We start from the raw sequence: 22,241 nt of genomic DNA, 5'->3' as shown, positions 1-22,241 counted from the left end.
ACAAAAAATATTATAAAATAACACAAATCATTCAGGGACCAACTGCCTCTCTAAATGGTCTTATGAATAGGTGTCTGTTTTCTAAAGGCCTTTGAGAAATACATTTCATTATTCTTCCTTAGTTCACGTTGAAGCTTAAAAACAATACCAAAAAAGTCTTCCCAATCTACATGCTTCTTGTTTCCATTCTGGCTCATGTGGATTAATTTTTTTGTGTGGAATTAAGGGCTAGTGTTAAATAAAAGTAGAGATGACCTGCCCTGACAAAGGGAATCAGAATCCCTTTCCCTACCCAGTGCCGTGCAGAGTTTTCGGAGCTTCAGTTAGTTTCCTTTTAATGAAATGGAAGAAATAAAAGTTGCTTATATGATAGAGTACAACATTTTTGCTAGGTTACTACCCATGATGTTTTCTACTGTATTTCTTTGATTCTAAGGTGCCATTGATTATAAGTCTCACTGGTGAATTAATAACAGTTTTTCTGAACATTTTTGAAATATTAAATGAGTAAAAACATGAGTCTTTGAATCAAGAAAAATGGTTTTTTAAGGCAGTTTTCAGCCACACTTTAAAAGATCTCCAACTATCAATGAGTTTGTCAGGAAGACGCCATTTAGTTGTAGAAAGTTCCCGGTATTTCATACTGTGTTTTAAAAAAAAAATCAAGTTAATTTCTATAACAAATTAAGATTTTAAATATTACTAAGGTAGAGAAAGAAGGAAGAAAACTACCACTTGTTATTGGCTATTTGCCCTGTGCTGTGTGCTTTAAATAAGTTATTTCATTTAAGATTTATAACAATCCTATGTGTACATATGACTTTACACATTTTACATTGGAAGAAACCCAGGCTCCAAAGAGGTTAAATATAATTAACCCAAGTAGGATATCTGGTAAGTGGCAGAATGGTGATTCAAAAAGTCTAAGGCCCTTTCCATTATAATGCCTCTCCAAGAAATGCCAACTTGACAAGTTTACAAAAACAAGATTTCTAAAATATACTTTCATGTGCTTAAAAATTTTTTCTTAGAAATATATCTTTTACTTTATTTCAGGGATATCTACTCTCTGATCACTAACACTAAAGCCAATGTCATCCCAAGGGATAATTCTGAGTGACTATATTGTTATGTACTAATTAACACCATCTTTTAAAAAATTCAATGATGATCCCATTATTTTCATATAAGTCAGGATACTCTTTCTTTAATGAGATTTAACAACTAATTTCTAAAATTCTATCCCTGTCCACATTTGCCAGGAGGTAGAGTTAGGAACTTGTGTGAAGCCAGGGTTTGCCTCACTGCTACTAATGGTAGAACCCTGGACCACTTACTGAGCCTCTATAAGCCACAGTGCTATCATTCATAAGTTTGTGTTCATAAAGCTCTTAGCCCACTGCCTAGCACAGAGTTAGCCCAGTTCATTCATTCCATAAATATTTTAAATGTTACTGAGGTATATAGCCCATAAAAGGGAATCCAAAATCCAAACACATTTAACTTTAGCTTAGGCAGCAAGCAAAGTGAACTCAGTGTCTTATATATAGTGGTAATTAAACTTGATTTTAGATTTGAATATACTATATTCAGGTCTATCCTTAATTAATATATCGAATCTTGCCTTCCCTTTAAAATTGGAGAAGCCCTGGTGAAAATTGCATTGTGGTCCATAATATGCATCCCTGAGAGGTCACACCTTGATCAAAACATCAAGAAACAAAATGAACTTTAGTTTGCAATGAATGAGAAATACCTGTTAAGATGTTTCCCAGAATTTGTTCCATACTCACCTCCTGACATACTCCTAGAAGAAAAGAGCTCCCTGCAATTTTGGATTTATGTAAAATATTCCCTTTTGGATGCACGATGATCCTGTGCTCTGCAACCACATGCAGTAAGGAAACCTGTTGAACTATGTTTACAGATTAATAAGTTACTGAATTTTCACATTCACATAACTTTTTTCTTCACATGACACCTATTAAAACAAGTTCTGTGGAAACATAGTCCTGAATCCCCACTGGAAGGTTCATCAAAAAAACCTTTTCTTTAACTTTTAATGAAAGTAATGGTATTATGGATCGCCTCTTCAGTTTTCAAAAAAATTATGCTACAGAGACCTGGAGGTACATGCTAAATTTCAACTGATTTAGTGTTGAGGACTACAGGATGAGAAGAGCATATGGCGGTGAGTCTTACACTTCCTACCTACATGAACTGTTTTAGTTCTATAAAAAGCTTTCTAAAATTTTTTTTTTTTTTTGGCAATGGTTTCTTGCCACAGAAATAATATATCTTTAGGCTGTGATAAGACTTGAACAATTCATTTTGTCTTAGCAAGAGGCAGAAAAATCTCCACCGGACTAGAGATTCTCCCTCATCACAAAATAGCAATATGTATCTTGCAATTGATAATTGTGTTTGTTAATAGAAAAAAAAAATTCTTCCACCGTAAAATGTGGTGTCAGCTTACTGGTCACCAATTTAGGAAAATCTCTTTAAATTCAAAACACCCAAATAAAAATCAAAAGACCATGGAAAATAGTGTGCCTCATTTGCATGTTTCTACAATCTACTGCAAAACAGAATATGTTGTGCCTTAATTATATTTGTTTGCAGTGGTTTAAAATTAAAATTACAACTTTCTCAAAAAAAAAAAAAGTACATATTTAAGGAATTCTAAAAGTTCTAAGAATGAACCTGTAGCTCTAATAACCTTATGTAAAGGAATAGTAAATCTTCACCTACCTTGAAGGCAGTTATGATAATAGCAAGTAATTCTCAACAAGAAAGAAGCCAATATTCCATCACCCTGAAGTGATATTTCATACAACATTATAACTACTTAGAGTGCTAGGATAAAAAATACAAACGCACACTGAAGAAAAATATCGAAATCCTCTATACTCTGTTTAAATTTCACTTTGCTTAGTGGTTTCTGATGTTCTTTATAATCTTATGTTTCTAATGATCACATTTCTAAACAAGAAAATAGCTCCAAAATGCCTTCTATGCAGTTCAAAGGACTGGCTCTTCCAAACACAAGTCTCTATTTGGGTGTCATCTGATTATGTGGCGTACCCAGATGAAACCGGACATATACACAATGTAGGCACCTTTTATTAACACATGAAGGGATCATTTTAAATTCAACTTAAGACCTTGTAAGCTGACAACTGAATCTATATTATATAACAAATTACACAAGTTGCTGGGATAATCTAAGCTTTATAAATAGCTTTCAAGTAACTATCCTTTACTTTGATTCTTCACAAGTAAAACCATAAAATTTAGTTCATCCAAGTACACCAATCTGCATCACTAAAGCTTAAGAGTACTATGGACTAAATATCTGTGTCCTCCAAAAACTCATATATTGAAACCTAATTCCTAATGTGATAATATTTGGAGATGGGGCCTTTGGGAGGTGATTAGACCATGATGGCTTTTACAAAAGAGAGCCAAGAGAGTTTTCTTGCCCCTTCTGCCATGTGAGGACGCAGTGAGATGATGGCCATCTATGAAGCAGCTGAGGTCCCTCACCAGACTCCCAATGTGCTGGCATCTCGATCCTGGACTTTCCAGCCTCCAGAACTGTGAAAAAATACATTTCTGTAGTTTATAAGACACCAGTCTGTGGTACTTTGTTACAGCAGCTATATCAGAAGAAGAGTAACCTTATATCCGGTGTGGTAGCCAACTTCCAGTATGACCTCAGTGACTCTTGTCTCTTGACACTCATACCCATGTGCACCCTCTCCCACAGTGAACAGAGCTAGCTGATCTCTCTAACTACCAGAACGCGGTGGTAATAAAGCATCTGAAGCTAAGTTATAGATGACGTTGCCTTATTTTCTTCTCTCGTTCACTCTTGCAGAGCCAGGCACCATGTCGTGAGGATACTCAAGCATAGAGAGGCCCACAGGGGTAAGAAGTAAGGCCTCTTATAATATTATGATAGCGTTGTACAGTTTCAGATGGTTGCTGGACTTATCATGGTGATCACTGCTTTAGGTATACAAATGTTGCATAACTATTGGTAGACCTGAAACTATTGTATGTTAGCTATATTTTAATAAAAGTCATTTTTAAAAAAAGAACTAAGGCCTATTGCCAACAACTAGCACCAGGTGAATGAAACATCTTGGAAGCTACCCAAGTCAAGCCTTCAGACAGCTGAAGCCCTGTCTGGCGAATTGACTCAATTTCGTGAGAAGCTTCCAGTCCAAACATCCAACTAAGCAGCTTCTAAAGCCTTGATCCACAAAAATTGCATGAGATGATAAATATATATTGTATCTTTAAGTCATTAAATTGTGGGGTAATTTGCTGCACAGTAATAGATAAGTATACTCAACATCTCCAATCCGTAGCTTTGACTTATTATAATATGTTTGTTTTATAACTAAGGTATGTGCTGTAGTGGGAGGCGTGTGTGTGTGTGTGTGTGTGTGTGTGTGTGTGCGCGCGCGCGCGTGCGCACGTGTGCCTGTGTGCCTGTGTGTGTGTGTGGCAGACAGAGATGTGGTTGTGTGATAAATATCCAGGCAGGTGGAAATAAATAGGAGGCTTTAAGCAAGCACAGACTTTCAAAGTTGGGTGTTTCTCTCAAATGTCAAGGGCTCACTGTACGGTGAGTTACAAGGAACACAGAAGTGTAAGTTCCATGATGGCACAGATTTTGTCTGTTTCATTTTCTACTGTATCTCCAGAGTCTGGAACAGTGCCTGGATCACATTAGGTCCTTAGCAAGTATTAGATGAATGGATGTATGCCGAGTTGGGCGGGCTCTCCTATGCAATTCTCTTTAAGCACAAACATTCTTTGCTTTAGAATGATTTCTGTTATTATCAAAAGGGACACTAAACAGGACAAAAGAATATTGGCTCTGCCAGGTCCTCTTGGAAGACACATCCTCCATTACCTCAAATGTTCTTCTATGCCTACTCCATACTTCTCTCTATAAATGATTCCCCTACTGAAACAAGTTAGCCCTCGGCTGAGCTGAGATTGGGTTTGGCTCTTGATCTCAATGCACTCAGGGTAGAGTCCTGTAACACTATGATTGTTAACTATAGTACAGGAGGAAAACAAGGCTACAGAAGGAGATGTAGACTTAAGATAGGCTTAGTTCAAAAATATATTGAAATGATCTGAATGCCAACCTTTTTGACCTCAAAATCTTTAAGATACCCAGTTAAATAAGTTAGCCTCTACTCTCTCCTATAACTACACACAAATGGCATAAAGGGGTTAAAAAAAGGGGGGGGGCATAAATCCAAAAGTACAAGATTAGAAAAGGAGACAATGGCAGAGAACAGAGTGGAGGAGTGAGAGATAGAGTACAAATTATAAATTCAGGAAAGTAGAACAATGAGGAATAATTGACTTAACAGAGCGGACGAAACTGAAAGTTCAAAGCCAAAAAGGTACAGGGAGCAGCAACAGCAAAACAAACAAACAAACAACAAAAATAAAACAAGCAAACACACTTAATAGAAATCAGAAGAAGGTAGGAATAGGGGGCATCTTGTATTTCCGAAGGCAGTGGCAAGGGTAGGGCTAAAAGGGATGGTTGGGCGAATGTCCAAGAAGCATACAGGCCCTTAGATCTGGTCCTTTACCCTGAGCAACTAGATGGTAACATCTCCCAGGCAAGAGAATAACTTTTTGGTCCCTTAAAAAGATGAATCAAAGTATAAAAGATCCCAGGGAGAGGTGAGTTTGGGTGTCATAAACAGAATAACCAAGCCAAACAAACAAACAAAAAAACTCAATAACAACAAAACAAAAAACAAAAAATAAATAAGTAAATGTTTAGTGGATGTCTGTGTACTGAAAACTAATTCCCCTCCCCCACCACACTCCCCTACTTAGTTCTAATACTGCCGGCCGCCTATTAGAAAGGAGTTCAGAGTATTCCTCTCCGAGAAATTATATATATATGGCAGGGGGGTGGGCAGCAGGAAGGGGAGGTAGAGACAGATATAGATATAAGTATATAGATATAGAGTTTGGTATATAAACCAAATAAAATGATTAAAAATGAATATATGACAATACAGTGAAGCTTAGCAACCAACAAGTTCTATCCTTAAATACTAGGTATACAATTGGCTTTTAAATGCCTCATTTGCAAACATGAATAGACAATTAAGACAGAGACCAAAGAAATAAGAAAAAAAGGAAAGACGCAGAGAACAGAAGAAAACTTTAGGAAGTATAATCAATGAGAAGACATGCAAACATGAAATGAGAACAGGGTATTATAAAAAATGACTGCAGAAATTTTAAAAAAGAGCAGAATTAATACATCAAACACAGATGATGAATGATGAAATTGAAGAACTCATACACAGAGTAGAAAAAGAATGAGAAAAAGATGAAAATTAGAAAGGAATGATAAGAAAATTAGAGGCCCCACCAACCTGGTCTATATCCAAATTATAGGACCCCCAGAAATGCAAAGCAGAAAAACCAAGAGAATCATTAAAGAAGATTGTATAAAAAAATACAACAGAACTGAAGTACATGGTCACCAGATAGAAGGGGTCTACTATTTCATATAAATAAATAAAAAATAATCCAACCAAAGGCACATCAATTTCAGAACACTGAGAATAAAAAAAAAAATCCATAAAAGCTTTAATCAAATAAAACGATGAAAAAGTGGGCCAAAACCAAAATATTAGGTAGCAGAATAGCATCATACTTTTCCATCACAACTGAGTGCTAAAAGAAAATGGAGGAATGCCTTCAAATTTGGGAGGGTTGGTATTTCTAACCTATATTTCTAGACCCAAACTATCCATCGAACGTGAAATTAAAATAATGTCAAAAACATACCTCCTATCACGTAAAGCTGTAAGATGACATGCTGCCCAAGGTGAGAAAGGAAACTAAGAAAAGGGAAGACATGAGATCAAAGGGGAGGAAATCCAACATGGGCGATAAGCAAAGGGAACTTTCAGGATGACAGTGAAGAGAAATTATGCATGACGATGTGCAGCAGAATTACAGAGCAACTAACTCATCCCAATTTAACAAGAAGATAGCTATAATAGTTATATGAGGAATGTCTCCAAGAAAAAAATAAATAAAAACAAAAATACGATAAAATACCTGATTTTTATAGTTACTGAGAAGTTTACATTTCTGATAGCATAGAATGAATGGGAAAAAAAAGAACAGAAAGTGTACCAATTATTAACTGCAGGAAAAACAAAACATTGTTAAAGAAACTAAATGTAACCAACATTGAATAACATTTCTTGGTCATAACTTTGGCATTAAATATTAATTTAACTGAAAATTGATATAACCATTGAAAAGATAAAGAAAAAAACATTTTAAAAATTATACCCATGTTCCATAGTAGGAAATGAGAAGACATTATGCAAAACAGAAATGTGAAGAAATGAAGATATAAACAAATACTTGTATCGAGTCCATTAAGAAAATATATAATTTTCTCATGTACCTGGAGTGTGTTCCTGCTACTTTATTGTCCATGTAAAGTCATCTACACATACACACATATTATTAAAAATATAGATGTAGGATCCTGAAAGATAATTTTGCTATGATTGCCATAAAATTAATTTTATTTTTCTAAAAATGTTTTGCTTGATACAAGAGTTGCAACTTAACTTACAATCTGTAAGTTACATATAGATAATTTTTATCAGTATTATTTTGAATAAGGAACACAGCTAAATATTTCAATGACTATATAGATTTTGGAAAACTACACTCATTCTAAATTTTGAAGGTTTTAGTTTTAGAGGTCACACATCATTTGTTTTCTAATTAAGTATATTGACTTTCTTGATGACAGACCCAATACATTTTAGGGAAGACTATATTAGAGAAAAATTAGTTGTTTTGTGAGTGCATTTACAAAGTAGTTTTATTTACAAATAGACTCAATAAATTTTATAACAGAAATTACATATGTCAGTAATTGATCCAAGAAATCCTTTCTTGAGAGTACGTCTTGTGAATGCTTCTTGTAGTCAAGATTCTAAAGCTTTTACAGAGTAGTACAATTGAAATCACATATTGTACAAACTGAGAAATATTTGTTTCTTGTCAACAGTTTATAAATAATAAGGATAATAATCAGGTAAATATTGTGCATTTTCCTATGTCAATATATATATTTTGTGTAGATCTTAGAGTACTACACAGTATTTTATGCAAGAGAGAGGTTCTAAATGTAGTCAATCATTTTTTTAAAAAAAGGAGCTTTTAGGCTTTAAGCAGTAGAGGATTATGTTAAAGCTTCTTGTTTTGTAGATAATCACCTGTAGCTTCTTTCTTTGGATTTTGATCTAATTGGAAAGCAGTTAACAGGGTGGAAGCTGCTAATACACAGGGCAGGCAAGTAATTCCTGAACACTTCTAGGTCTAACCAGGTCAGCACTGGATTACTGACCTACAGTAGATACCATTCATTTTCAAAAAGTAGACTCTGACAATCACTGCCTTCACTCTATATCCTCGGAAATGTCACTCAAAGAATTTGTACCCACTGGCCTGGCATCTTAACAGCTGTCTACAGACCACAGGAAGAGATCTAGAAGTCAACACTTAAATCATTTCTTAAACTCATGCTTCTATTTCAAACTGTTCATTCATTTAAAATATATCCCCAGGGAATTAACTACACCGCAGGTCACTGTGCCATCTGCTGAGGATATGGCCTTCAGAAAGACACACATATGATCCCTGCCCTTATGAAGCTTACATTCTAGTAGGAGATAGAGATAAAAACTTAGAGAACACAGAACAGAACGCAAAAAAAAAAATAAAAAATAAAAAAAAAATAAAATCCTAGAGCCAGTGCACATGAAATGCATGAAACCTGAGAAGTCTGGGCCCCAAAGGCTATGGAAAGAGTGCTTGAATCTCAGGGAACAGCATGTGCAAAAGCCCAGAATGAAACAGAATAAGATACAGTCTGGAAGCCAGATAATTATGGGAGGATGAGGAGTGTAAGGAAGGGAGAGGGCTGGCGAAAGAAGAAACCGGAGAGGTAGGTGAGTGCCAGCCTACAAAAGATAAAGGTTTTAGAATGATATTCTGAGGGCAATGGGGAATCGTGACATGTATTAAAATATTATTTCCAGCAAAGTGTTTTTTGTATACAGCACACATATCTGATTGATGGATAAGCTTGGGCTGAAAAACACTGGGGCATGCCCACACCTTCTTCACAGTACTATTCCCAAGAAGCAACCTCTTCCACCCATTTCTTATTTTAGGTCACTTGATGGCTCCCAATTCCAAACAAAATGATTTCTTGATGACTCATGCTATTCAGTATTTCTTTTCACAAGTTTTGACAACCATGTTATTGTTATAAATTTAAAAATAAAGTCAGCATCCCCTTGTCCTGCAATGTAAGGCAAAGTTACAAGAACTTCTCCTTCCTTCACCTTTGCATCTTTTTACATCTCTCCTCTTGGGCTGGCTAACATTTCCTTTTATTATTGCAAACTTGTTATAACATTTAGATTCTATTTTAAAAATCTACATGAAATTTACATAGAGTGAAATGCACAGATACTAAGTGTACAATTAGATAAGTGTTAGCAGTTGTACACACCCCTGAAATCAACACCCTAATTAAGATACAGAACATCTCCACTATCCCAGAAAGTTCTCTCACTTCTCCTTGTAGTAAGTCAATTCTCAGCCCCTGCGGGCAACCCTTTTCTGGTTTGCTATCACCTGGGTTAGTGCTGCCCATTCTAGAAATTCATAAAAATGGAATCATGCAATATGTACTGTTCTTTCATTCAACAGAAAATCGTAGAGATATCCATGTTTTTGTATATATCAGTACACATCTCTATATTGCTGAGTAGTATTTTATTATTTATTGCATGAACATGCCACGAATTGTTTATCCATCTGTCTTATTGGTAAACATTTCAGGTTTTTTTTTTCCCAGTTTTTAGCTATTATAATTAAAATATGTAAATTATGAAAATGTACAATTGTTTTTGTAAATAAAGTTTCCCATTTGTTTCAAATATATATTTTGACCTAGTCATATGCTAGGTATATGTTTAAGGAGATGAAGTGAGAATGGATTCCTACAGCTTTAAATCCAATTTTCTAAGAGTAAGGATGAAATAAAAGTATTAACTTTAAGTATTTATATATCAGTGCTTTGTGAATCCAAAATTGTTGAATCTCACTTGAAGTTTCTACCTAGTTTCTGAACACTTATGTCTAATATTGCAATTTAGACATAAATTTAGACATAAATTATCTAAATTGCAATATTAGACATAAGTGTTTAGACCGTGAAGAAAATTACTCCTCTGATGCCCCACAGGTGAAATATCTTACTACAAGGAAAATTTTAAAACTAAACAGTATAATCATATCAACAACTCTTCAAAATCTAGAGAATCAAATTCATACTGCATTGTAATAAGGAAAAAAAGAGCTTTTGAAAATACGGGGGGAAATATACAATGAAGATAATCTAAAAAGTAGAAAATAACTCATTTTGCTTCCTAAAAATTTAAGCCCATTGGATAAACTCTTATCCTCTCATTATTTAAGTAGATTAGCAAAGAGCCCTCCAGTTTTTGCTCCAGAATACAAAGTGTGGCTTTGAGTTGAAAATAGCAATAAAGACTTCTCTATTGCACTTATAGGTGGGAACAAAAAAGCAGGAAGATCCAACTGACGTAGCTATGCAAGTGGTGATGGAGCAAAAATATAGAACGGAGAATGAATCTTAGACACAGACACTGCTAAGAATAGATATCTTGCCTAGAGATATCAAAGATAATACTGGCAGATAAAAAAAAATTAAAAAGACCTAAAGCCATAAAACTCCTAGAAGAAAATACAGGTAGTAAACTCTTAGACATTGGCCTTGGCAATATTTTTTTGGATATGTCTCCCTATCAAGGGCAATAAAAAGCAAAGATAAAAATGGGACTACATCAAATTAAAGAATTATAAAATAAATAAGCCATGGGGATGTCATGTACAGCACAGGGAATATAGTCAATAATATCATAACTTTGCATGGTGACAAATGGTTACTAAACCTATTGTGGTAATCATATCATAAGATACATAAATGTCGAATCACTATGTTGCACACCAGAAACTAATATAATATTGTATGCCAACTACGCTTTAATAAAAAATAGTTAATAAGTAGCAGTCGAAGCAGAAAATAATGGATAGGGTTTGGAGATGTTTGGATTTCCAAAAATGCATTCTGGAAATTATCCACACAGCTAAATAATTAAATATTATTTTAATCTAATGTGTCTCAGGTTAATATAAGTAAATCAAAGATAATTTTGTTATAGTCAAAAGAACTATTAGCAAAGTCATAAAAAGAATTATCTAAATCTATCTCCTAAACTAATTTAATTTAGTTTATTTATTTAGTTATTTAATTAGGGTGTTTTCCTTAACCAGACCTGTTAATACTTAAAGTAATATTTGCTAAATCTAACTCTCTCAAGTAACATTCAAAAGCATAAACTTTCACATCTGTGAATCTTAAGATGGAAAAAATATATATCAACTTTTTTGGTTATCTTTTTATGAAATATATTTTGGAAATTAAAAAAAAACCCACAAATTTTAGTACCAAAAAGGAATAAAACATAGAAGAAAAAATGATTAAAATACAATCAGTTGATGGAGTAACTACATGAGAAAAAGTACTGTAATATTTTCAACTGTAATTAATATAATTTTTTCTATATAATAGTTTTACCTAAACCTAACTAGTAATTTTTTCTTCTCATTTGAAAGGCAAAAGCACAAAAATCTCTGAGCCTAGTTTTATTCTTTCTTTATAAAACATTGTATTACTTAAAATGGCATGGAGCAAAAGAGAGGTAATTCTGGTAGCGATTATTACACTTTTATCTCAGCCCCAAATAAGAAAAACCAATTTAAACTATGGATATAGGTTTCTATCTATATATTATCTGAACTGCTAGCTATTGTGAATTACATTGTGATCAATTCCAGACAACTGACTCCAGTCAACAGTGATACTAAAGTTCCCTTGGGTCAAAGGTGCAAGATGCCAAGAGATTTCTCCCAAATAACCACTTAAACTGAGTTGTCCAGTGTGGTAGCCATGGGCCACAGGTAGCTATTAAACCCTTGGAAAGAGGTTAGCACAATGGAAGGGCTGAATATCTTAAGTTTAATTGATAAATGCTATAAGCATAACATACACACTAGATTTTGAAGACTTGGTATAAAAAATTTTCAAATATCATTGATAATTTTTTATATTTTTTACAAATTAAAATGATAATATTTTTGACACATTAGACTAAATAAAGTTATTATTAAAAGCAATTTCACCTCTTTTAACTTTTTTTAATGCTGCTACTAGGAAATTTAAAATTACATATGTGGCTCATATTACAATTCTACTAGACAGCTCTGGTTTAAACTATTTTAAAAAGAAAATAAACAGAAAGAGATTTTGTTATTCTGATAGGTATTAAAAGCTATGGATTCATTCATCAATGATTAAGAACAACATCTCTTGTGAATAACACATTGGTTCTGACAATTTACTAATTAGGCATAACTCTAGCCTTAGACTTTAGACAGCAGAAAAGATCGACAAACAGTTATCCAAGAAAATGTATCTTAAGCAAAAGATATAGAATGGTACAGAAAGCGTCCATTTGTTTTCCTTTTCAAAGAAATACATGAAATATTTGGAAATGTAGGTGATGAGTCAAGATTTTGGGTTAGCAAAGTTCAGTTACCATTTAGAGATTAGAAAGAGATTAAATCATGGCACAGTAACTAAGTTAGGTAGGATTTGATTTAAAATGACTCAGATTTAATCAGGATTTTAATCAGTAGCAGAAAGACTTGACTGAACCAATTTTCCTAGGAAAAAGTTAATTAAAATAATATATACTGATGTAGCCAAACACTTTTACTTAATGAAATATACAAGGTATGTTAAAGTAGTGAATTTTACTATTTATAGATAAATCTTTTAATAATTTTCACAGCTAAAAAGAGAAAGGCGAATAATGGTATTTTATTTCAGTTGTTCTTACAAAGATAAATGAAATACATACTTGTTAAATTACTAATAGATATTACAATGTTGGAAGGTGAACCACATATTCAAGTATATTTACCTGACAGGGATTGGAAGGGAAGCCGCATCAATTTTATTTAACTAAAATTTTAATTAAAACCAGTTTCTGTATTATACGTATTTTATTCCAAAATATGTAAAATATCTCATTGAATGGATTTTTGGTTTTTTGTTTTTGTTTTTTTTTTTGCATGCAAACTCTAACTGCTAAAAATGCCAACAGTGACTGTGAATTGATAAAAATGACCTGGAACTTTAAGCAAACATAATCAGTCAGGTGGGTCTCTGAGAGGAGCTAGGGCTTGTGGAAGTTCTGCATAATCACAAGAAGCCTACAGCAAGAACTTCCCCCCTTCAATAACTGCCTTTTCCCTTACTTAAATACCCCTCCGTCATGGCACAAAAAAGGCCAGAGTACATGGCTTGCCCTGTCTGCATGCTCCGGGTTGCAACCTTTTCTTTTTCCGTTTTCTTTTTATTTTCCTCAAATAAATCCTTTTTGGTGATGAAACAGCTAGTTGATATTATTTTTCATTTGACAGAATCCTGATTTTTAATCTATTCAGCAGGTTTACTTGAATGATTAAATGAAGTAACATATACAAATTTCCAAGTTCATGGTAGTGTAACCATTCAACAGTTTATTCCTTTCCTTATAAATGTGAAATGTGTTTATTTTAAAAATTAAAGACAATTTCTCCTCAATCAATATAGAAAATTAAAATATTAGACTAATTTATTCAGTGCTTTCCTTTTTATATTTTTAATTTAAAAAAGACATTTGTATGTTACTTTTTTCCCTTCTTCTCTCAAAATATTCAACCTATAGTTGTTTTCTTCCCGATACTCCACTGCCATACTTATTTCATAGTTTCTAAATGATCCCCAATGCTTTTTTTAAGTCAAAGGCACACTCTTCGCTATGAAATTTATTAAACTTTGTGTTATGGAAAAACAAATTGCTGAATTCAAATAGAGTAAGAAGTTCCAACTGATGAATGATTCCAAAACTTAGGACAAAAAATGCTGACATTACCAGAGGGTAGGGGGTATGGGGGAGGTAGACAGGGTAAAGGGGGTCAAATCTGTGGTGACAGAAAGAAATCTTAACTATGAGAGGTGAACACGCAGTATAAATAAATAAATAAATAAATAAATATATATATATATATATATATATATATATATGTAATATATACCTTACTGTTAAAGTGTACAGCTGAAATTTATTGGATTTTGTTAACCAATGTTACCATAAAAATAATTAATTAATTAATTAATTTTTTAAAAAAAGAATGCTGACAATAAACTATAAAAAAGTAGCAGGTGGCCATGAATTCTATTTTATAAAGTGATGCCAACACTCCTATATAACTTCAATCTTGCCATATGTTAGTAAGTTCTTTATTTTTTTATCCCTATTATTAGGAAATTAATGAAAAAAGATTTTTTTTTTATATACTCTGTTTTAAATTCCCTCATGTGATACAGACTTTTGTTTTCTTTTATAAGGAAAGTGACCCAAAATATAATTTTATTTCAGATTCCTAAGAGGAAGTATTTTTACTTGAAATGTAAACAAGTTATCACGAATAACTGAGGCATTTACTAAGTTCTTAAAATAAGGCTCGACATTTTTACATGTTCTCTCATATAACTATTATAATAATATTTCTACAAATCTTTAAACCTTCTTAAGTTACTATTATTTATTCACATTTATAATAGGAAAAGGTATCAAAATTCAAAGAGATTTTACTGAACTTGCCCCAAATCACAAAGGTACTGTGTTTCTTAGGTTCTAGGATGGGCTTATTTCACTTTAATGCATCCCTGAAATTGGGATACTATTTACAATCAATGGTATCTTAATTTGATAAAATTCGGAAATAAGAGCATCATGGCAGAGATTTGGACCCTGATCTGTTACATCCAACCCCGTCCCCCACACTCGCCCCTCCACATAATGTATTGGAACTGTTAGACTCATCTAAACCTGAAGTTCAAAACTTGACTGAAATCCTAGTCCCCGTAAATTTCAAAGCCTGACTACATTTTTGTTTTCCTATTGAGTACTGAAATCAATCTGTCATAATACAAAAAGTAAATTAATATAATACATTTTTAAACAGCTACAGTATTCTACATGTATATAGGGAAGATACCTCAACTCCCGAATTAAATGACTTTAGTGAAATCAATCAATATGTAAGTATAGCTGAAATGTACAGTGACTGCAAAATTTATTAACAACACCCTATCAGTAACAAGCATTGACTCCTCAAATCATCTAGCACCAGGTAATATTCATTACTCCTAATTTGGGGTGATTTTATAGTTTTCTCCAAACATGGTATTGAAAGTCAAGATTACTAACTTTATATCCCAGCTTTTATATGACTTGGGTTTTATCACTTCATATTTTTGGACCTAAAATTCTCACATTTTATAACATAAGGATTCGAATCATTCTGAAATAGTCCACTTCTAAAGCCAAACTATGCATTCTCTAACCCAGACATAAAGAAGAAAAAGAATAAGGAAAAAGAATAAAATTATCCAACAGAAATTATCCAACAGGGTCTCCACAGGGACACCCTGGAAGGCAGCTGTATGAAGAGATTCATCTTCCCCAGTGAAAAGCAAAGCAATGACACATAGTGTTCCCAACCTCGGCCAAATTGTTCTTCAAAAAGGTAAAAGGAAGATGTTATTTTTCAATATCGGTACCTTTGACTTTTATGAAACAATAACTGAAGCAATGATGGTGTTCTTGGCAGGTTACATTTTGATCTGTCTCTGAAATGTCTGTATAGCATAGACCTTATGCCAGAGATGAATCATCGAATGCCCTGGGTTGAATATTTACAGAGCATCATAAAATCAATGATTCAGGGTGCATTTTATGCTGCACATGACTCATTAATTCATTTCCAAACATGTCAACTAAGGTATCCAGGTATATCAGGGAAAATTGTTTATGTTGAACAGAAATATGGAAATCCACATATGAAATTAATTTAGAGGAGAGATATTTTAGGTCACTCACTGGAAACAGCCCACTCTATCCCAACGAAATAAGCCATAAAACAAAGAGGCTTAAATATAAATCTTAGACATGGAAAAGGTAAAAGATAAGGGGCCCAAATTAGTCAAAGGTAATGGATGCAAAGAAACCACAGGACTCAGTCTGCGACACTGTTCATTTGAAAGGATGAGTAAAAGGAAGAGGTCAAGCTCTACTGCCAGGGGCCAGGGAGAGTCTCAGAAAGGCTGACCTTTCCAGGTAGAACTGACGAATTCTATCAAATAATACCAAAATTTATATTTATATATATATATATATATATATATATATATATATATATATATATATATATATATATAAAATCTTGTCTCTAACGACACTTTTCCCAAGTTCTATATCCCAACTATAAAGAACAACATATTTTTCAAACATGTTTTAAATTTTTTCCTGTTTTTCTTTATGCTAATACTAATAACTTTGCATAGCAGGCTTTCATCCCACCTCTTCCTTAACTTTTAACAAAACCCCATTCATCTTTCTCAAGATCTCATCCATAGAACCATATAACTGTCAAATTTCCCAAGAATCTACCTTTCTCTTCTCCACATTCCAAAGCACTTTGTCAACTCTCTTCCAGCATATCCGCCTCTTCCACAAAACTGTGATCTAGTTTCATTCATCCACTGGACTGCTAATCAATATATATTTTAATGAAATAAACTGTTTCCTCTGGACCTTAAATCATTAAGAAACTGTTTCTAAATGAGATCAAGGTGCCATCAAGCACATGACAGTGTGCCTGACACAGCATAAATTCTCCGTAGATATCTGACTGAAAAATACTAGTGCTATACTTTATTATATGAAAATAATATCCCAGTATGATCAATAGAATGAATGGAAATATGAGAGAGAAATGGGGGGCGGTGACTTTGAGAATAAATGGGGTTAAAGCCACAAAGCAATGTTTTCTTCTTATCCATCACTATGGCAACCACCTGGAAAACACACCTAGGAGGAGAAGAACCAGCTCCTGTGGGAAGCTCTCAGATCTATTATGAGGTCTACAAAGTACTTTTTTTTTTTGTCTGTTATGAGCTAGGATATGAGCTACACTGTTAGTTTGGGTCCAGAATAAAACGATGTAAAGAAGAGCTGCAGCTGACTTAGAGTGGACATGTAGCATGAGTGAGAAATAAAATTTTGTGGTCTAAACACCTTAGATTTGATGGTTGATTATTAACACACCAAAGCCTAGCTTATTCTGACTCATGATATGTGGGACTGCATAAGTAGCAGTGCATTACATATAAACAAACACACACATATAAGTGACACGACTTTCTCATGTTTTCTTTTTTCGGGGGTTTCAGGGTCACTGGAGGGGAAGGAAAGGTGTGCTAGCGTGAACAGGTTGATTAAGGTCTTATTATTCTGTCAATAAACAAAATTGTTTTTGCTCTACTTTCTTCCCCAGAAGGGCCTTCTTTCAATAAAACTATGAGCATAAATATCATTTGATATCCAGATCAAATCAGCTATGTGCATATTTCATCTTTGTACAGTTATAATTCTAATTATTCACTTTTGCTTCACTTTCTATTCCTTTCTCCTCTATTCCATTCCATTCATCTTTATAAAATACTGCATAAAAAGTAGGTACTACAGAGACAGAGACTGTACTCATCAGAACAGACTCCAATCACAGGAACTTATTTTCCTCTAATCCCCGCTTGACTTGCATCAGTGAGCAGTGGCAAATCTGACAGAGAAGGTAGAGGAACAAATAAGCAAAGATTTTGTTGACTACAAAATATTTTTTGCAATATTTCTTTGCAAGGTTTATACTTGGTCCATTGCTGAATCACTGCCTCCACGATGATAAATTTTACATATCTGCCAGGGCAATCGCTTGCCATCAAAAATCTGTTCTCTGTGTTAAGCATCTGCTCTGTATTCATTAAGTACCCTCACCAGTTCTTGTTTATTTCCTTCATCTTGTAGGTTTCTCTCTACTCCTTTCCCAAGGTGTCTTAGGCATCTGTGAGAAAACACTCTCACTGAATATTTATACTGAATCATAAGACTGGTAAAAATAAGAACTTGTATGCAAGCAGCACAGTGCCCAGCAAAAGGCAGATATTTAATAAGAGGCAGTATCCCTCCCCTTAAGAAAATTATCTAAACCAGGACAAAAGAATGTATCTAATCCAAAACAAAACAAAATAAAATAAAACCTTAGAGTACATTCATCTAATATTCCCAATCGTCGGGTTCAAATCATTTGATGTTGGTAGTTAAGGAATGAGTAATGTAGTCACTGGCATGCAGATTACCATATTAATAATACAGTGGGATCAACCTTACGAGGTTTTCGTATGAGGAGTAAGTGAGATAATGCACACAAAGTAGGAGGCAGTTTCAGGAGTAAATGCCTCTAAATATCAGTGGTGATGATGCTGAGTGAACCTATAATCACAGCTTTAGAATGTGCTTAGACTCCCCTGAAAAGTAAAGAATAATTTTTCAGGGCAAACCAGTGGTAATACAGCATCGATAACCAGTTCAGGTCAAAATAAATAATGGAAATCATTGGCCAAAATTTAGGAACACTTGTGCCAGCATGGGCCAGGAATTAGGTGTCAAGATCTGAGATTACTCTTGTCCCAGCATTATCTTTCTCCTCTTAAACCTGCCTTGGTCCTTGACTCAATCTCAGGACCAAAAAGAGAAACATTCACAGCTGTTCCAAGGACAGAATGACAGCCAGAAATTATATTTAGTCCAAAATATGTACACTGGTCTCATCACTACTCACCAACACAACCCAGGTTATAAGTAGAGTTTAATCAATCACACAGACCTAATGGAAGAACCAAAGCTCTATATGGGGCTCATTTTATAAATGTCTCCTATTAGATGTAAGGAACTGAGGATGGTGATCGTCAAGTTACTTAATTTCTCTTTGCCTTGGTCACTTATCTCTAAAGTGGACATAATAGTGGTCCCTTCCTTCCACAGCTCTTATAAGGAATGAGAACATATCTGCAAACCAACTAGGACAGGGACTCATCTATTTTTAGTCCTCAATAAATATTAGTGATATCTTTATTATTACCATCATCAACAGCATCATTACCTAAAAGAGTCTGGGACAATCACCAAGTCCTTTTAACATCTGCCCTTCGGAAAAGCAATAGGAAGGACATCCTTAGGGAGCTCCCTCACAGCCAAGTGAGAGTTTATAGAATCTTTGACTGCATCAAGGCAAAACAAGGCAATGAAAGGAGTGGATACAATGCAGGTTGATGATGAACCCATAAGACCCTATGAGAACTGCAGACGAGAGCCACCAGCAGGGCGCTGTGAACAACGCTGGCTTTAAAAATTGCCGCTGTGGCTGGGATCTTCCCTGATGAGTGCACCTAAACAAGAGTTGTGAGAACCGACGGAAACAGCCACCTCCGGGAGCCATCACTGAGAACAGGAGACAGAGTCAGGCTCAAAGACTTTCAGGCTCTGAGATCTCCACCAGGGAAGTATGACTCACTCTCCAGGGAAAAGGATTCAGTTTCATTATCCTGTAACATCTGGTGGTATGTGCAGCAAAGAGACTGATGATATTTCACTTCACTCCTCCTTAACAAGACCCATGTCTGATTCATCATTCTGTTCTCCCACAGCTCCTAGGACTTAAATGGCACCTGGTACTTCCTCACACAGTATATGTTAAAAAGAAATCTGTTGGATGAAAAAATAAAAAAAAAAAAATACAAGTATTCTGATTGACTATGAAACCTAGAATCTCTGGACAGTCATTGGTCTGCTTGTCAACTGTAATCGGATCTAAAGACTTTTAAGGGATTTTGCCAAATACCATGTCTGAAGTCCAGCGAATGCTAAAGAAAAAAGTAAGAGAAATTGCTAGACCCCACCACCTCAGATCTTATGGTAACACTGTTTGTTGTATAATGAGTCATTCCCTCTACAATGAGGTTATTATAATATATGTACAGTAGTGTCCTTTATTTCTGAAATGATATCACTCAGCCAGTTGGTCTCTTAATAGATATGGCTGAGAAGTCCAATCTGTGATACTCATTTAAATATGAAAAACTCTTCGTTTTATTTGAGGCTATAACTGACGTTATTTAACTTAGATTTTGGTTAGCCTAAAGAAGTCTTTGCTTTGTAGTTACCCCAAATTTGAAAGCTAAATATGCCCAGCACTATACACAGTTATCCTTTTGTTCTCTAAAATGCTGGTCATGCTACTTAGCTTATAAAGTTTAATTGGATATCTATAATGTTCCAGACATTCTAATGAGCACTAGTATTAGAAGACAGTCTTCTTTCTACTTACTTACAATTTGGGAGGAGGCAGGGAAAAAATAAGTCAACTACTCTTGATTTACAATAGTGCTATGATAAAGATAAAATACACAGTGTTATGAAAACAAGTAAGAGAGACACATAACAGAATGGTTAGAAGACCTAAGACTTCGTAAATGATGGTGCCTGAGCTAAGTTTTGAAGAACAAGTAAGGATTAGCTTGAGTTGTCCTGTGACCCTACTTTATAAACATGAGTTGTTATTTTAAAATATATATATTTTCCTAAGCTTATTCTTTTACATCTGCCTACTAATAAAAAACCAAAATCAAACAAAACCTATGAAAATCTAGAATTCATAACTGGCATTGTTCCTTTTATAGTTTATATTTTATATATTTTATAACTTTGCATACAGTTTCACTAACTTTGGCAACTACAACAAACTATGCAACTACAAAATCAGCAATTCTTCAAGAATGTGCCATACCTGGATAAACCTGAGAACTTAGTAATAATGGTTTTCACTGATGACCTCAACTAAAGCAGTGTTACCCAAAGCGAGGGCCACAGATCAGTCTGGAAACACTTTCTGGTCTAAGGCAACATAAGGACTTGGGTGCTACAATGTAAATCAATGCACTGCTCCCTTCATTGAAAAATCTTGCTATGAAAAAGTCAACCAGTTTATATTTTGGCACAAGCTCCTTACGTTGCCACAGATAAGTGGCAAAGTTTGCAGACCAGTATTTTGAGTAGCACTGATCTAAATGAAGATCACCCATGTAAAACAATTCTCCTTCCCTCAAACCCTGTATTGACTCCATCAGTAAATCCTACGTGTACTACCATTTTTTGCATGCTATCTTCTGGCATATTTTGTGCATATCCCATATGTGGCTACTTTGACACCTAGACCATTACAATCATAGTCCAAACAATCCTTATTTCTCACATTGATTACTGCAACAGTCCACTAAATGTTTTCTCCGCTTCTGTCCTTGCCCTGTGACAGCCCTGTTTCATTGGCAGCCAGGGAGAAACTTCAAAAACATCCAAAAATAGGATCAAGTCACTCCGGGGCTTAACAAACGACTTAGACATGACTAAGGGCCACTTCCTTGGTTCTCCTGCTACCTCACTTGTTGCTCCTCAGGCCCTTGCCTTCCCACCCTCTAAAGCTTACTCTACCTTTGAGTCAATCCTCAGATTCCCCTTTATTTTTTAATCCACATGCTATTACTACTCCTCAAGTCCCAGGCTTGCCACGATGTATCACATTATCAGAATATATTTCCTTCAAAGCCTTTATGTATGTATGTGCTTAATCGTTGTTTGCCCACATACACTAGAATGTCATGTCTGTTAAAGCAAAGATTTCTTTGAATTTATTCACCACTTTCTTCTTCCGTGTTTGACTCAAAGTAAGCAATTAATTTACATACTGAACAAAAGAATAAATAAAGTTAAGAATCCCTGAAATTAATATTGAATGAAAATGACAATCAGATTATCATCAAATAACTTAAGTATATTATACAAAAGTATATATGTTGGGGGCGGAGGGTTCATATATCAACTCCAATCAGACCTTCATTCATGCCAAGCCACAGAAAATGTCTGGACTGTCTCTCTACTTTTGTCACCCAGAATTGCTCCTCTGTGGCTTATGCTCCTCTGCACTGGAACAACCCCTCCCCTGCATCACAGTCTGCAATGCAAAATGCAGAGAAATGTCAGGCTTCC

The 22,241-nt window shown here is 34.5% G+C and overlaps 1 protein-coding gene across 4 annotated transcripts in view; it reads right to left on the bottom strand.

Annotated features, from left to right (window-relative positions):
* OXR1 (oxidation resistance 1) overlaps positions 1-22,241 on the bottom strand; it is a 405,984-nt gene that overhangs the window by 363,860 nt on the left and 19,883 nt on the right. Inside the window, exon 1 of one of the 4 annotated variants that reach the window (XM_023536148.1) lies at positions 19,714-19,755. The exons of the other annotated variants lie outside the window; for them this stretch is intronic. Within the exon in view, the coding sequence (XP_023391916.1) occupies positions 19,714-19,740 (27 nt within the window). The 5' untranslated portion in view covers positions 19,741-19,755. Of the gene's footprint in view, positions 1-19,713; positions 19,756-22,241 lie in introns of those variants that run through there. 4 annotated transcript variants of the gene reach the window in all.

This window comes from Pteropus vampyrus, unplaced genomic scaffold, assembly GCF_000151845.1.
Source record: "Pteropus vampyrus isolate Shadow unplaced genomic scaffold, Pvam_2.0 Scaffold149, whole genome shotgun sequence".
Lineage (NCBI taxonomy): Eukaryota > Metazoa > Chordata > Mammalia > Chiroptera > Pteropodidae > Pteropus > Pteropus vampyrus.
The sequence above is the reverse complement of the archived record's forward strand: the minus strand, read 5'-3'. Positions and strand labels throughout refer to the sequence as shown.